The sequence below is a fragment of the Cyprinodon tularosa genome, unplaced genomic scaffold, assembly GCF_016077235.1.
Source record: "Cyprinodon tularosa strain WSP-4 unplaced genomic scaffold, ASM1607723v1 ctg526, whole genome shotgun sequence".
Classification (NCBI taxonomy): domain Eukaryota; kingdom Metazoa; phylum Chordata; class Actinopteri; order Cyprinodontiformes; family Cyprinodontidae; genus Cyprinodon; species Cyprinodon tularosa.
This window is the reverse complement of record NW_024039259.1, coordinates 423,822-441,919: the sequence shown is the minus strand read 5'-3', so window position 1 is coordinate 441,919 and position 18,098 is coordinate 423,822. Positions and strand designations below refer to the sequence as shown.

The 18,098-nt window shown below is 38.8% G+C and overlaps 1 protein-coding gene across 1 annotated transcript; it reads right to left on the bottom strand.

Moving 5' to 3' along the window:
• Positions 1-1,670: 1,670 nt before the first annotated feature.
• LOC119795879 lies at positions 1,671-16,668 on the bottom strand. The gene is made up of 8 exons (XM_038304117.1): positions 15,973-16,668; positions 15,240-15,504; positions 14,985-15,107; positions 13,780-13,923; positions 13,038-13,108; positions 8,421-8,555; positions 7,052-7,092; positions 1,671-1,757 (listed from the first exon to the last, which is right to left on the bottom strand). Exons 1-8 carry the CDS (start codon positions 16,589-16,591, stop codon positions 1,671-1,673), a joined length of 1,485 nt encoding a protein of 494 aa, XP_038160045.1. The 5' UTR covers positions 16,592-16,668.
• Positions 16,669-18,098: the final 1,430 nt, after the last annotated feature.

The following is an 18,098-nucleotide window of genomic DNA, read 5'->3' as shown; positions in this document are numbered from 1 at the left end:
TCAGTGGAGGGTTCGGCAGGGCTCGGTTGATCAGTCTGCAGGTTGGCGGTGAGTGACAGTCATCTGGGCATTGCATTGACTTAGCGGTGGCATGACAGCTTGAATCTCTGAGAGGCTGCAGGGTGAACCAGTGGATAATTGGCTCGGCAAAATCTATGACTCATGGAAGGTGCTCCAAATTGGGATTCATAGCCGAACAACCACTTCAAACCTAACACACCTGCGCACAGCACCAGACCTTCCTGCTAATCAGCATCCACCTACAGGAGAGAGGGAGAAAAACAGAGTATGCCGGCACATAAACCACTGCAGCACCCTGATATCATCGAAAATAATAACAAAGATATATGACTGTATACTAGAAGCAAAGTAATAACTTACCAGTCTAATAATAAAGTTGAGAAAAGAGAATCAGTCTTACATCCGGCTTCTTCTTTCTGCCTGCACCAACGAAAAAACTATTTTCCACGATCGACTCTTGTTTTTTCTCAGGCACATCCCTTTCACGTTTTCTTTTTTAAACCTCACAAGTTTTAAACTTTTTCCTTGCCTCACCAGTAGTCATGCAAGTGGCAAAATAGTACAGCAAAAGACTTAGCACCATGATGGTATAAGAGCCTGCGGCCATAAAGCAAAACGTTCTTCCAGGTCACACAACCTGGCCCAACATACTGTACATGGTTGGTATCTCAAGAGGGGAACCCCGCCCGTAACATTGATAGTGGCAAGTGTATATTGGCCTGAGAAATCTTTAAAATTAAGTCCTATATGTCAACTCTTTAGGTCACAAAGTCTGACGTGTGCCTTTAATATCTGCTCTGTGGAGCAGTGAGTAGCACTGCTGCCTTGCAGCAAGAAGCTTCCGGGTTCGGTTCCTACCCAGGGGTCTTTCTGCATGGAGTTTGCATGTTCTCCTCAAGCGTGCGTGGCTTCTCTCCGGGTACCCCGGCTTCCTCCCACAATCCAAAAACATGACTGTTAGGTTAATTGGTTTCTCTAAATTCTTCTTCGGTGTGAGTGTGTGTGAATGGTTGCTTGTCCTGTTTGTTCCTGTGTTTGAAATGGGTGGATGATAGTAAAATATTATGTACAGAACATATAAACCACAGAAATTCTTATCATGAAGTAGACAAAGGTCAATTAGAATATAAATATTGTTTTACTCTAGTTGTTGACCTCTGACTTTGTTATTATGACTTCTGTTTGACTGTATTCCTCAAGGCTCCCTGTCCTGCAGATTTTAGAGGTTTCTCTGCTTCAGCACAGCTGGTTATAATGATTGCAGTAGACCAAAAGCCTGTTAATCAGCTTTCAATTAAAATCAGCTGTGCTGGAGCAAGGAAACCTCTAAAACCTGCAGGACAGGGGGCCTTGAGGACTGAGTTTGGGGATGCCTGCTTTATTGCATTGCCATCAGAATTAGCTTGGTCTCTTCTCTTAAATGACAAAAATGTTTCTCTACCGTGTTATTTATACCTTGGAAAATTACTTTTCACAAAGTGTTGAAACCTTTAGGTTGACATAACTGGCTTGATTGGAAATATTTTTTTGTTACCTAATACACAGAAAAATAGCATCTGCAAGGGTCATTTTTAATCAGTCTGAAAAAGAATCGTAATTAATGCTGTATCTATTGCTTCTTTCACAGAAGACCATGTTGCAAAAGTGTCTTAGTGGTTGGAAATTTGGTTTCTTTTTGTTTGCAAAACATGAATGAATGTGGAAACAGCAGCAGCTGCAGCAGTGGTCTGGCTTGTCTGTGGTCAAAACAACCATCTGCAAACATGCAGAGTTAAAGCTAATGCCTGTTTAAGCTCAAGTAAGTTCCACAACTAAATCTATATCTGTGTAAAAAAAAATGAAGATCCAAAAATTATATTTTTTAGCCAATTCTTTAGAGGTAGCATGTTTAATAGCACAGTTTTTCAAATGGTAGGAGTCGTTATAACCAAAGTTCTAGTCCATGCTTAGCTTTGGCACCAATACACTGGGACTTCTCAGTCTCCAACTTTAAACAACAGAGCCACTTTAATCAGCACCTAAAGGCAAATGGAGTTTGACCAACAATCACATTTGGAGCTCCATTGCTAAAGGTCGCAAGTTAGTTTTCACTTTTGATCTGCCATGTTTAAAGATAGCCCAAAACATAACTAAAGGATCCAGTAAGCATCAAAATAAAAATAACACGCTGTATGAAATAATTTTGCTGTTTAGTTTATTAGAAAATGTTTTCAGAAGTGTTGCTTATTAATTAGGACAGCATTAACATGTTTTAGTCCTCTGCTCTGTGATCTTCCACAGTAGCTCATTATTTACCAGAGGATCAAACATTTGACAAGCAACATGTTTAAAATGACACATTAATTTAACAGGAGAACCAACTGAGAGAGGGTCGAGGTTCTCACTAACGTTATGGAGCCAATCTGGATCTTTCAAAGTATTTAAGAAGTAGTTCTTGAGAGCAAAGTGCAACCCCAGTTCCATCTCAACAATGGAACTGGTTTGCCTCAAAATCCCTTTTAGAGACCAAAGCCAGTATTTCTGAAAACAACACATTCAATAACAATGTTACTCCTTGTGTTTAAGTGTGGAATAGACAACGTCTTGATTATGGGAAGCTTTAGGAGAGGAAAGGTCCGCAGTGCTGTAGGTCACATGGCAACTGACCTAAGAAAAGAACCAGAAAACAACATTTACATGAGACACAGTTAAAGAGTTTCGCCAACCTTTAAGTCTTTAAAGTCAAGATTACAGTAGCAGCCATTAAAAATGGCCCTTCCGAGTCAAACGGCAGCCGAATGGCAGCATACTTCCCTGCAACTCCCAGCAAATTCCCCTCCAGCATTCAGCCTCTCGGATGAAGCCCTGTTCTCCTGGGTGTGCATATTTTTTTACTCTGACTCCACCCTTTCCCTGAATTACAGGGTCTGACCAGAAGATGATGTCTCTCTTTTAGATCTTAAAGTCCACAAATCATGACCGAATATTTTAGCACAAAGATTGATGTTTAAAAAGGAATTGTAGGGGACCAGCCAAGACCCAGCCAAGGGCCCATCAAAGAAAGTGGGGAAATTTTGAATGGCTACTACTGTACTTTACAACCCACTGCCACTTTTTTAATTCCAAATATCAACAGGAAGGATTTAGAAGACATTTAAAACAAATATAAAATGTAGACATGTTTTCTGTTAAAGGATATGTAGAGATTACCTAACTGTTCTATCCAGATTTCCACACTGAGGAATAATAATAATAGTTATACACTATTCTATTGTACAATATACTCTTAGTTTGCTGTTCTTACTGTAGTTATTATTTTCAATAAAAACATTTTAGTCCACAAACATCCTTATTCAAGGGTTCTCCTACATTTTCCTGTTGTATGTTCATATTCACGAATTGCATATAAAAATAGCAAACATATTTTCAGTTTAAAGGATAGATATGAAATAATACATTATAGCAAACACTAGCTTAAATCATATTATGGGTCAATAAATCAGTGTCAATTTAGTCCGTCAAAGATGTTGTCTCTAGTGATTTTAAATGTCCAGCAGGTGTCAGTATTCAGTGGCAAAGTATCAATACAGTTTGCAAATGTGTTTAAACGCTTCATGAACCCATCACAAGTTCTTGCAGATTTAATTTTGAAACAAATGACAACAAAAGAATAAATCCAAAAACAGGAAACCAAAAACCAGGAGATGCCAGAGAGAAACACACAGGAAAAACGTAAAGAAGGGAACCGAGGAACTGCACAGGAGGAGTATATATGGGAGACGGAACAAAGACTGGGCTAATCAGCTGATAGGGCGCAGTTTTGGACAGAAGGAACTAGAAGCTCAGGGAAACTGAGACTGACACAGCGTGGCAACAGAGATCAACACAAGAAACAAATAATTACTAGAAAACAACTACAATAAAACAAAATGGGAAAGAAACCACTGACCAAGAAAACACAAAATCAAAGTTTAACTGAAAACCAAGAAACTCAAAACTAAGTCCACAAATGCCAGAACTATGACACTTGTAATGATTCCAGCCTGTTCCTGCAGGTGAAGCTGCTGTGTACAGTCCTATGATTTCACTCCCTGCTTTCTCTCCTTTACTGGTAGTCAGTTCTGAGTAGGTACAACTGTGGCAGCTTCATTTACTAGGAGCTACTGTGGCTGGGAGCTGCAATATATATTTCTTGCTCTCCCAGTGGGTAAATGCCAGATTCTTGAAAGCCATTCATGTGACTACACCTTTAAGCAATCCTTGTGTTGAACTCCTTATCTTGCCTTGTCTTGTTTCATTGTTTGTTTTCTTGTCTGTGTTGCTCCAGCCGTATACTCCTATTGGCTTCTGATATCTGGACATCGATCTCCTACCTTGCCTCAAACTCTCCTACCTTGAATTATTAAACTCTTAAACTGCAGAAGGTGACATTTACTTTCCTGATACATATTGATTAGCTACTATGCTTACTGCGTATCAGGTGTTATATTGACTTAGTAAGGTCACACAAGCTTCTGATTTTCATTGTTTAGTTCCATACTAATTGACTGCAAATTTAAATTGTAGCAGAAAATGTGATGGTGCTCGAGAACAACTCCTACTGGCCAAGGTAGATCCACTGCTGTTTAACAGCAGTGTTGCTTAGCAACAAACAATAGTTCAGCTATGATTTTGATAGTAATACCCTGGCTTGTTAAGTCCAAAGACCTGTATACTTTCTACTTTTCTTGCCGGTTTTTACCGCACAAGAAATCTGCTTGGAAGCGATACAACCTGTTTACTATTAACAAAGGAACCACCCACCTTTTTCCTTCTGTCTTTTCTGTGGCAAACTGATGCATAAACAATGTCCACCCCAGGATAAGCCTACACACAAAAGAAAAAAAAAAAGAATTTAAATATCCTAACAGAGGGACTTGGAATAAGGAACTTGGGTTTGGATCCCATTGTTTTAGAAAGGCCATACAGTGTTAAAACTTGACCGAGTCTTTGAGTCATATGGTGACTACTGAATAAATGAGCTGACAAAAGAAGGAGACATACAGGGAGGAAAGTAAGTATTTAATTTAAACCCTACAATTTTGCAAGTATTTGAACACCTTCCAAAAAGCAAAAATTCTGTCCCTCAAGGACCTGTTGATCTGCCTTTAAAAAAAAAAAACGTCACTTCACTTCATTAATCTAAATAAGATACATCTGTTTGTGGTCATTATCTGCATAAAGACACGTGTCCACCCGACAGTAAGACCCCAGCTACTATTGGTGCAAAGTCAGAGATGGAAACATTAGAAAAAAATTTAACTAAAAGAAAAAAAGAAAGAGAAAACTTCCACATGTTATCTGTATGTGTCCCTCGGTATGTTATAACATCCAAGGTATATATTTTAGCACTTGTACATTTAATTCTTAATTTGTTTATTATAATTTTGGAATATTTTTCCTCTCTCAAAGTTTTTCACTACTGAAATACAATTAACTGGAAGATTAAACCAATAGTTACATTGATTGTTTGAAATTTGATCGCTTAAAAATTTTCATCTACCATGTAAATCTATATTTTTATCAAAAAAAACTCTGGTAAATTAGAAAATATGTTATTTTAACACTTTTTATATGACTGATTTATCACGATCGTTGGATGTCTAATCCAGTTTTCATTGATAAAGGCATAAAGTTGTTCAGCCTGCTTACAAACTTAAGGATTTGTTAGTTTTAATATACATTGAACCAAACACCATCACAATTTTTAGTTGATGATTCCAGGTTCTTTATTTCGTCAAAACATCCCTTGTTTAGTTAATGACAATACTGTTTAGGTGGTGACCACAGTATGTTCAAGCGGCCTCTTGTAAAAGGCAACTATTAACTTTAAAAAGTTAATAGTTAAAAACAGAAGGTAATGTTGAAACATGTGCAGATGTAAAAATGTATAGCTTTACATTATTTTTTTTTCCTCTAATGCAATTCATCTGTGGAGTAATAATCTTACACTTTGACTTGAAACTGGGTCCCAATGGATTCCCAATAGTAAATCTTTTTTTTCTTTTTTTAGAGGCAGATTACCACATGAACCACCAGCACTTTTTTGAACTTTTGCAAACCCATAAAAGCTTTTCATGTGTGTGTGTTTTCTTTTTGGCTATTAACAGTTTCTGAAAGACATCTTATATCTTTGATGCAACATGGTATTTCTTTGATTCTATATAAAAAAAGAAATATTAAATAGTATTGATCTGTCTGTATATTTTGTTTAATTTGACTCTTTGAAGTGTCTTGAGATACACGTGAATCGGTGCTTTATGAAAAAAGGTGAAGTTATTTGCAGAATTTCTGTAATTTAAGCAACTTTTAAAGAAAATATATCAACTAACAGTGTGCTTGAGTTTTGAAGTGGTCTAGCCTTGCTTTCACCAAATCCTCTCCTGGATTGTGATCCAAAATAGTCACTATAGGCCATAAATTCGGTTCCAGGCAGAAATACAGACAAAGGCAGTATCAATGTGTTCTCTCTTAATTAATTTTTGGTTTAATCTACATGTTTTGATGAATGTTATTTTGCACATTTATCGTTTAATAAAAAAATATATAAAAAATACTTAATTTTAACTCACCGTATCCCTTTGACTCTTTTTGTCACGTCCTGAAAAAGCGATTGAGTGTAATGTGTAAAGTGTAATGATTATTATTAATACTTTATAAGCAGAAAATGACAATCATCATACCAGCAATCCAATTGCATTGAATATGAGGTGAATACATTTTTTCATGCCTTGATATCAATTGAAACCAAAATAACTTTTATGCAAAAGATATATTTTTAATGGTTCTGACCTTTAGTTTTCTTCCATGTGATGAACACCACGATGATTATTAAGATGCTTGTTGAAGCCACAGAAACTACAATTGGCCACCAGGATAAATCTGGAAAAACAATTGCTTATATTAATCATGCTGCTAATTTGCAAGAAACTATTTAATCTGATTTGATAGATTCTAGTTCCTTTTCTACAAACTTGCAGAATAAGCTGAGCCTTATTTATTCAAATTAGACTGTAGTGTTTGTGGTGGTTTTAGTAGTCAGTACCTTTGCAGCTACAGACAGACGTTAAAGAAAGCACATTAAATTTGTCAAACAAAGGTATTTATTTGTAAGTGGACTCTAGAAGTTCTACAGTTTTACACCATATTTTAATTTGTTGCTCATTTCTTAACAGAGCAGCGTCCAAAGTTTGTGTAATATTGTCTTTTATAAAATAATATGTTGCATAAATATATCTGTAGAAATGCACTTTTAAGCTGTCTTACATCAACAGTTATGACAGTAAAGATGCCACTCACACCTAAATTTCCTCGTTTTAGAACGATACAGGGAAATTCTATTCTACCAGAGTTCTACTGGTTAAGAATAGCTTTATGAACCAGAAAAAAAAGGAACAAGAGGTTGTTAGGGAGAATAATGGATAGTACCTTTGCAAATAGGAGATTTTTAAAATTACGCCCTGACTTATTTTGTAATAAATTCATTCCGAAAAGGACACATAGGCAGGACCATAGTAAATTTGGATGGCAGAACCTGAAGTTTTGTGGCCTCGTAAATACAGCTGTTTAGATCATATTTCACCATATTTCCATGGCATTTATCTCACCTATTCATTTTAAATATCGTTCAAATTCAAAATTCAGAGATTCTTAAAAAGATCTAATTTACCAGTAGTTGGACTTACTCTGAGTCACTCAATAAAACTGGAATATTTTATGAGATTTCTCGGGCTAGAAAGATGGCCTGTTGTATCTGAGAAAATATAAAGTAATAATTCCCACAATATGCTCTTTTTTAAGTAGTTGTAGCTGAGATTGTGATTATTGGCTTAGTCTCATTTTTTATTGTGCTGACAAAGCTTAGGTTGTATTTTTATCCAAAAACAATGATAAAAGACAACATTAAACAATATGCACGTTTTTCACAATAGAAAACCTGAATAAACCTGATATCCTACAATCAATGATCCTGAGGTAAAGAAAACATTTTGATTTCTTACCTGTTGTCTGAACTTGTGAATGGTGGCCAAAGGTGAAAAGCTGAACATTTCCAGATTCATTATTTGTAACTTTACACTTGGATCTAAAAGCTGCTGAGTTTTGATGAAGAGGAGCCGTCAGTGCCACAAAAGAATGAGAAGTGGGTGGTGATGTATCCGTATGTGAGAATATGTTCGCTTCCCCCTCGTACAGCCACTCCACTGTGTGTCTAAGGTGATTATAGTCCACTACAGAACAGTTTAAGACAACTGAATCATTGGTCTTCTGTTCAGTCACTGATGAAGATAGAAATAGTAAGATGAAAGATTGAAAGCTACATCATCTGTAAATTGTTTTTAACATAACCATTTGAGCAAATAACATAACATATGCATACTTACTGTAAATAACAGACAGAAAAACAGTAGAGTTCTCTCCTTGTCCTGATGTTAACTGTCTGCAGTCGTACTGACCAACATCCTTAATAGTGACATTCTTTATAACCAGTGAGCAGTCAGCAGAAACACTCAGTTTGTCTAAATTAATTGTTGAATTAAACTGACCATCTTCAAACAATGTCACTGTTTGTATGGATCCCCTGAAGCGCCAAGTGGTTCCGTCACATTCATATTGCCCATCAGACACATTTTTACAAGGCAAAGTGACTTCATCACCAACTCTGACGATGAAGAAGGATCCATTTTGCTTTGCAGTTGCTGTTGAGGAAATAAGCCAGACAATAAAAAAAATGTTAGTATAAACTTAAGACATATGAAGTTTAATTTAATTATATTAAATTAATTTAATTTATATATAATATATACAAATATTTTCTATCTTGGGATAAATATCATTTTAGCAGTCAATTCGAGAATATATAGAATAAATGTTAATTAGGTGTATATTTTTATTGTAGGTTAACCTACCTGTAGACGTAAGGATTAGCATCAGGAAAAAATAAATTTTAATCCCTCTGTATCAAATCAGTGTTTCTCTCTGTCTCTTCTGCTATCTTGTAAACAAATGACTCGATGGCTGAAAGTGGTTTGTTCTTAAAGCTGTAAACTTTGCACGCTGCATCAGGTTTCCAAGGTGTTACTTCCTGATGACATCAGTGCCTGTCTTACATCAGGAAGCTGATTTAGAAAATGTTTCAATAAAGTCTTGATCCAATTTAGAGTTGTTGTTTTTGTAAAGATGGCATTACATTATACTTTTATGTGAAACTTTTATGTCAAATATATACACATCTAACAATGGATAAGAAGACAACTAACAGACAGGTGAGCAGATCTAAGGTTAGAGAGGTGTTAGTTTCATGTGAGCTGAAGCTCTGTGTATGTGGATAAAAGCACGTAATGTGTTGCTATCAAACTTTAGTTTGAAGTACTTTTTATAGGTCAGTTTTCCTTTTTTTTTTTTTTTTTTTTTCAACTTGGCGCCTGAGATCACTGTTTCTTTTATTTGTCGTTCTTATGAAAAATCTCCCTCTGGCCTTGGAAAATCTTGCTATAAATTGCCTGTTTGACCCCTCACCCCTTTTGGTTTTTCAGAGCACAGCCCTCAAAATGTGACAGGAAGCCCACAGTCTGCAATAAGGAAGGTAAAAGGTGCTGAGAATCACAAAAGGTCGGCAAGGCAAGCTGATTTGTATAGCACAATTCAGTGCAGTGACAATACAAAGTGCTTTACATGCATTAGATAATAAAATAGGAGACAAATAAAAGCAGAATAAAAGCAAATAAAGATAAAAGACATGAATGAAACAAAACAGTTGGACCACAACCTTAAACTAATCATACCTCAGTTAGCAGTTTAACTTCAACAGTCAAAATAGGTTTTAAACTTTGACCTAAAAGAATTCAGGCTTTCAGCACTTCTGCAGTCATCTGGGAGTTTGTTCCATATCAGTGGAACAAAGGAACTAAATGATGCTTCTCCATATTTGGTTCTAGATCTGGGTGGACAGAGTAGGCTTGAAGACCTGAGTGCTCTGGGACAGTAGCAGCCATTCAAAATTGCACTTCCCAGTCAAACGGCAGCCAAATGGCAACCTACTTCCCTGCAACTCCCAAGCAAATCCACTCCAACATCCAGCCACTGGCCTTCTCCTGTGTATGCTTTTTTTTTACTCTGACTCCACCCTTTCGCTGAATGACAGGGTCTGACCAGGAGATGGCGCTACCTTTAAATCTTACTGTCCACAAATCATGACAGAATATTTTAGTACAAAGATTGATGTTTAAAAAGGAATTTTAGAGGACCAGCCAAGGGCCCATGAAGGAAAGTGGGGAAATTTCGAATGGCTACTACTATACACTGACAACAAATCGGTTATGCATTGAGGTGCTGATCCATCCTTTGATTTATAAACTAACAGAAGAATTTCAAAGTCTATTCTCTGAGATATAGGGAGCCAGTGGAAGGACTTCAGAACTGGGCTGATGTGTTCTACTTTCTTAGTTCTTGTGAGAGCATGGGCAGCAGCGTTTTGGATCTGCTGTAGCTCTAATGGACTTTTCAGGCAAACATATGAAAATACTATTGCATTATTCAATTTTGCTAAAGATAAATGGACTGCGACGGACTATGTGCTCTCTTTCATGCTCTGACATTGGAGCTGACTTGGAGCTCGTCTGCCTGGCTGTGTCTTTCCTGGATCGGGGCCTCCTGTGTAGCTGGTTGACTGTTGCCTTTAGTGTCTCTGCTTTTGTCTCCTTGAACCCCAGTCGGCCATTGCAGATGGCCGCTCACTCTGAGTCTGGTTCTGCTGGAAGTTTCTTCGTGTTAAAGGGGAGTTTTTCCACTCCACTCTCGCTACAAACATGTTTGGTGTGAGGTATGGCCTTCGAGTCAATGAGGCGATGCAATCAGCTGGCTTTGCTTAGATAGAAAACATTTAACCAATCTGACTGAATGATATGGTTGAATTGTAAACTGCCTTCAGATGACATGTGTTGTGAAGTGGCACTATATAAATAAACTCAATTGAAATTGAACTGATTGAATTTTTCTAGATCATGCTTGGACATCTTCAGATGATAAAAGGCTAACGTGGTAACAGCCTTTATGTGCCTCCAAATATTCGGGTCTGTTTCCATTATGACACCAAGATTGTCAGGATCCCAGTTTTTGTGTTTGTCTGTTTGTCTTGTCTTTTGTGTTTCTCCCTTCCACCACCAGGAGGCGCCTGGCTCCAGTTTGCCTTCTCACATACCTGCAAGCTGTTGCCTCATCACCGGACTACTCTTAAGCTGCTGGTTGCCACTACTTTGATGCCAGAGTGTTTGCCAGTTTGGGGTACTCTAGCCAAGCATTGTTTATGCTGAGTCTTATCTGAGTTTTTGCATTTTGAGTTTTTGCTCTCTAGCCAAGCTGAGATCACATTGAGTTTAACTGAGTCTCAACTTTGTTTGTTCTTTGCCTTTCGGCAGGAAGCCTTCCTGCAAACTGGACCTTTTCGGACCGCCTTCTCCCAAGTGGGATCAACTGAGCCTTACACTGAGCGACGGATACCAAACCTCCTGTTTGGATCAAACCCCTTTGAGCATGCTGAGAACTCTCTCTGAGTAAGGAAGTCATCTTCACCACGACCCGTTCAAGTACGACAGGAAAACTGAGTTGCAACCAGCAGCTGCATCATTCCACTCTATCTGAGTTCTGGGTAAACCCTGTTCCGCCCTCCACCGAATCAAACAAACCCTGGAAGACCTACACACAAACTGGTGTCTATGTGTCTCCTCTTCTCAGGAAACGTGAGTTGCAACTATCCTCTCCTTCAAGATAAACAACTCCAATTTCCCACTGAGCCTGAACCTAACAATCTGTCTTCCCCTCATCTTTCAGTTTTCGGCCGAGCAGTGTTCGGAGGAACTCTGCACCGAACTCCAAATACCTTTCAATAAAACCCATTTCAAACCTTACTCTGTGTCTCTCTGTTTGGCTTCACTGCATGTGGGTCCGAGCTTTAGATAAAATCATGACAAAGATTTCAGCCAAGATCAGTGGTTTCTAGCTGTAGTAGCTGAAGCTGTGAGCTAACTCTGAATCTCTCCTCCTTTGGTCCGAACATTATTAGCTTATTTGTTTTTATTCAGCTGGAAAAAAAATTATGGTGCATCCATATTGATCTGTTCTAAACATCTAGCAAACACTCTGGCTGGTTAATAGTCAGCTGACATTGTGATGTAAATCTGTGTGCCCCTCCGTGGGTGCTCCTCGTCTTTAAAGCACCTCTGTATGTGCTCCCCTTCGTCCATGGGCGCTCCTCATCTTTGTCATCAGCCTCCAAGGTGGTGGGTTGTTTTATGTTTTGGACTCTGTTTTTTTGTGTGTTTGTTTGTTTGTTTCTTGCCCTCCTTCCTGCCCCCACTGGTCAAATAAGTTATAGAAATCTCTCCTGTAGTGGCAATTGTTTGTCAAACCAAACATCCAATTAAGTTCCAATAAGCCACTATAGGCACTGGGGTCACGTTTTCTTGACGCAGGCAAAAGAAGTGGAAGTCCAAACTTGTAGATGTTTAGTTGATTTATTTCCTATATTTTGTCACATTACAGAGTTCAAACTTTCCTTGCCCTGTTACCTCTCTTGCACTGGTAAAAACCCATAGGCCCCTAACCCAAATGCCTGCTGGTCCTTACCAGGCTCCTACAATTATAGAAAGTGGACCGCCCACATTTCTTCCTGTTTTACATAAAATAAAGAAAAATAATAAAACAACAAAAAATAGATGCACAAAAATGCAACAATTAACCTATAAATTAAGTCTGTAAATAATACAAAAAATATATAAGTTTAGGAATTAACACAATTCAAATGGATAAAGAAATAAAGAATAAATAGCTCCAACACTCCGGCCCCTAATTGTGAATACTGTCACAATTACAAATGAAGAAAAAGGAGCTATTCCCTCAAACATGTCCTTAATTCTTCAGGTTGATGCTTCCAGTAGCAAAACAAGTTTGGTCACGGGTCTTTCGAGAACACTGGTCTTTGTTTGTAATCGCACAGAGCGGACCAAGCCTTTTGCATCCTGGTTTACGCTCAAGACCTTGGCCATCATCCATGTTCCTCTTGGAGCTGTAGAGTCTGCAATTAAGACAACATCTCCAGGAGTGAGACATCGTTTAGTTCTTGTCCATTTTTGTCTTTCCTGCATCAGAGGTAAGTACTCAGAAAGCCATCTTTTCCAGAACAGCTCTGCCATGTATTGCACCTGTTTCCACCTTTTCCTGACAAAAAGATCCTTTTGATTGAACAATCCTGGTGGCAAAACTGGTTTGGTTTTTAACAACAACAAATGGTTGGATGTTAGTGCCTCAAGATCATTTGAGTCATCGGAAACTTTAGTGATGGGTCTGTCGTTTAATATGGCTTCAACTTCACAAAAAATTGTTTGAAGCCCTTCATCATCCAAAACTTGCTCTTTAAGAACTGAAACCAAAATACTTCTTATGGAACGAATCAGACGCTCCCAAACTCCACCTTGGTGAGATGCTGCTGGGATGTTAAAGTTCCATTTAATTCCATCCTGCACAAAAGCATTTTGAATTTTAGCATGATTCAGTTCAGCTAAACTCTCTTTCAGCTCTCGATTTGCACCAACAAAATTTGTGGCATTGTCAGATCTGATGGTGGAAACTGGGCCTCTTCTACAGATGAACCTGCGGACTGCATTTATACAGGAATCTGTATCGAGGGTGTAGGCCATTTCCAGATGCACTGCACGGCTGGTGAAACAAGTGAACAGAACTCCATACCTTTTCAGGAGGCTTCGTCCTCTTTTAACACTTACAGGACCAAAGTAATCCACTCCAACATTTGTAAAAGGAGCGGTGGCTGGCAGGACTCTTTCTTCTGGCAGATCTGCCATCTTTTGTTCAATAAACTTTCCTCTGTTACACCTGCAAACAACACAGTGAGAAATGATTTTTCTGGCAGCTGAATTAGCATTTATTATCCAGTATTTTTGTCTTAATCTTGACAGCATATGAGCTCTTCCTGCATGTCCCAACTGTTGATGAATATGGCGTAAAATCAGTGTAGACACATGCATATCCTTTGTCAAAATTGCAGGATGCTTTGTTTCGACAGGCATGGCTGATTTATTCAACCTGCCACCCACTCTGAGGACTCCAGCATCCAATACTGGGTCGAGTTTGTATAAAGAACTTCTCTTAGAGACTGCTTTAAGGCCACTGGTGATTAAAGCCAGTTCAGTTGTAAATTTCTGTTGTTGTGCAAACTGAATAATGGCTAGTTCTGCCTTGGCCAAGTCTTCAGGAGTCAGATTTTCTTTCTTCAGAGTGGTCTTGAATCTGTCTATCTGCTTGTCTAGGGCTTTGTTTTGCTTTTCTGGTTCATTTTTATTTAGGTCTGCAGCAGCAAACTCCTTCCTTTTCTGTTGCAACAGCATCAGAATGTTTTTCAGCTTTAAAAACCAGGCAACAGAGGTTTTAAGCTTTGTCCAAGATGAAAAATAATGAATCAGATAGCTTGTAGGATTTTGTGACTCCTTTACAAGAACACTCACGGCTAGGTCCCTTTTGACCTCTGGGTCATCTGCAGGAATTGCATGGTGATCCACATCCAGTTTAGGCCATTCCTCTTCTGATCTGTGGAGAAATTCAGGCCCATTTATCCATCTCCTGCATTTAATGAACTCCTCAGCTCTCATGCCTCTGGATGCATCATCTGCAGGATTTTCCTTGGAGGAAACATATCTCCACTGATTCACATCTGTTGCTTCTCGGATGACAGAGATCCTGTTTGCAACAAAGGTGTGAAATCTTCTGGTTTCACTGGAGATATATTTTAGTACTGTTGTACTATCAGTCCAGAAAACAGGTTTTTCCAATTGTATTTGCAGCTCCTTTTGCAGCAGTTTATTGACTCGGACAGCAAGAACAGCAGCGGTCAGTTCCAACCTGGGAATTGTTGTTTGCTTCATAGGAGCAACTCTTGCTTTTCGTCAGAGAAATGATGAAGTTGTCCTTTGTCTGGTTTCCTGATGCAGCTTGGTTTGATGCAACGATCCACCTTAAAACTGGAGATCAGCTGGAGGTCCTCCAGCCAGTCGAGCCACTTCCTACAAAGAGAATGGGGAATAACTTCATCCCACTTCAAGTTTTGTCGACAAAGTTCTTGTAGCAGCAGTTTAGCTGGCATACTGAAGGGAGCTAGGATTCCCAAGGGAGCATATAGTGAACGAACCACAGACAAAATGCCCCTTCTGGTCTGTGGGCGGTCCTGCACAGAGGTTCTGAACTTGAACTCATCTGTTTCGATGCTCCACTGTAAACCCAGTACTCTCTCGACCGGAAGTTCATCTGTGTCCAAATCCAGATTCTTAATTTCTTTTGCTCTCCTTTCCTCTGGAATGGACATGAGCACTGTGCGACTGTTGCTTACCCATTTTGAGAGCACAAATCCTCCCTTAGAGCAGAGGTCCGTCAGCCTCTTCACCATGTGAATTGCATCTTCTTCTGTGGGAACAGATTTTAAACAGTCATCCACATAAAAGTTATTTTTGATAGTATCAACCACTTCAGCTGGAAACTGTTGTGCGTTATCATCAGCAGTTCTTTGCAGAGCATAATTTGCACAGCTGGGTGAAGACACTGCTCCAAACAAATGAACCAACATCCTGAACTCCTGTGCAGGTTTTGATGTGTCACCATGATGCCACCACAGGAAACGAAGGAAGTTGACATGTTTTTCAGAGACACAAACTTGGTGAAACATGGCATTAATGTCAGCCATTAGTGTAACAGGCTCCTTTCTAAATCTAATGAGAACTCCAACCAGAGAGTTTGTGAGGTCAGGTCCCTGTAAAAGCTGACTGTTCAGTGATGCTCCTTTGTAGGTTGATCCACAATCAAATACAACTCTCAACTTTCCTTTTGTGGGATGATGCACTCCATGATGAGGAATGTACCACAGTTGTCCATTACCTTTCTGTAGGTCCTCTGCTGGTACAGCCTCAGCATGTCCTTGCTGCAGCATGTTGTTTACACATGCAGTGTATTCCTCCTTGTACTCAGCATCCTTTTCAAATCTCCTTCTGAGGCTCTGGAGGCGCTGCTCTGCAACACAGATGTTATTTGGAAAGCAGGGGCTTTCACTCCTGAAAGGTAAGTCAATATTATAATGACCTTTAATAAGTTTTGTAGAGTTATTGACAATGTTCATGAAATGCAAATCCTCTCTAGACATTTCAGTTTTCTCCTCTGATGATCTTTCGTTAAAATCATGATTGTACTGTTTGATCAGCATTTCTTCAAGATGCTCAACAGAGATCCTGTTGGCTGTCACAGCAGTGCAAACATTTCTATTTTTGCTGTGGCTTCTAGTGTGCAGGGGACCATTTATGACCCAGCCAACTTTAGTTTTTACAGCATAAGGCCCACCATCTACACTGTTGATCACCTCCCAGGGCTCTAAAACATTTGAAGCATCAGTTCCTATCAGTAGTTCCACATCTGCATTGATGCTATGAAGCTTAACAGGTTTAAGATGAGGCCACTGATCAATGTCCTTTTGCTGGGGAATATTCAATGTAGAAACTGGCATGGTACTTTGAGTCAAAACATCTGGTAGCTCTATGAAATCATTTGTTTCCAATTCAGAGATTTCCAAACCAGACAAAACTTGTACATTAACAATCTTATTTTGACTCATTGTTCTCAGCATAATATTTGTTCTTTTGCCCTTTATGTTCAGACTTTTTGCCAGAGTTTCTGTACAGAACGTACCTGAACTTCCTGGATCAAGAAATGCATAAGTTTGCACAACTTTGTTGCTCTTTTGACTTTTAACTTTAACTGCAACAATAGAAAAAACAGCATTATCATCATGACCAGCCCCAATATGCCCACACGTCTGGGTGGTTGCAGTTGAGAAGTTGACATGAGACCTTGTTGTCTGTTGGATTTGTTCTGAAGAGGCTCCTGGCTCCTTTTGCTCTATGTGAAGAACCCCCGGATGCTTTTGGTGACACACATTGCAATCCAAACGACTCCTGCAGTCTTTGCTTGTGTGACCAACTTTCAGACAACTGAAACAAATCCCCTTTTGTTTAATGAAAGTCAACTTGTCCCGATGCATTTTAGCTTTAAACTGCACACAGTTTTCCAGTAGATGATTTCTTTGTAAACAAAACAAGCAGCTGTGAAGAACAGTAGACTTGGTCCTGTTTTCAGTTGAGTGAGTTCTGGCTTCTGGAATTGTGCTGACATTAGTGGCAAAACTGCTTCCCTTTTTTCTTTGCTTGCTGTAACTTGGAACTTTGGAGTTGTTCCCTGTTGGTGGGTCTTGGATATTGCCAAACACTGGATCTGATGCTACTTTTACTTCCTTTGTTATGAAAGCAACCAGATCAGTAAACAACGCTCGGTGACCAGTTTGCTCCTGTAGCTCATAAGCAGTAACTCTCCATTTTTCCCTCAGTTTATATGGAAGTTTCAGGACAATTGTTCTCATATTTGAAGGTAAATCCAACTCCTTCATGTAAACAATTTGTTGTGTCAGATTTGAACAACCTTGAAGAAAAAGAGAGAATGATTGTAGACTTTTCACATCATCCCCTTTTATTGGTGTCCAACTCATAATCTTCTCCATATACGCAGAAGTTATTTTATTTTCATTTCCAAAATGTTCTTCAAGAAGATATTTGGCTTTGGAATAACCTTCCTCAGAAGCTAAGTGTTGACAACTATGCACGAGATCTTTAGGCTGCCCCCTGGTGAACTGCTCTAGGAAGTGCAAACAGTCGCTGCAGTTGTCAGTTTTAGCCTCCACTCCATTCTCAAAGGCATTCATAAATGATCTGTACTGTAGGGGGTCCCCATCAAACACAGGGATGTTTCTGGATGGGAGAACAGACGATAAGTTTTGTTTTACTAGTAAGGCTGCAATGTCATTTTGTCTTTGCATGATGTTTACAATATCATTCTGACAGTTCTCAGTCAAAGGAGGAGATTGAAGTTGCGTCTGCTCTGTTGCTTGAGTTGAAGAATCAACTTTAACTCTCATCTGATCCATTTGAAGTTGTCTCTCTCCTTGTTTAAGTCTGACAACA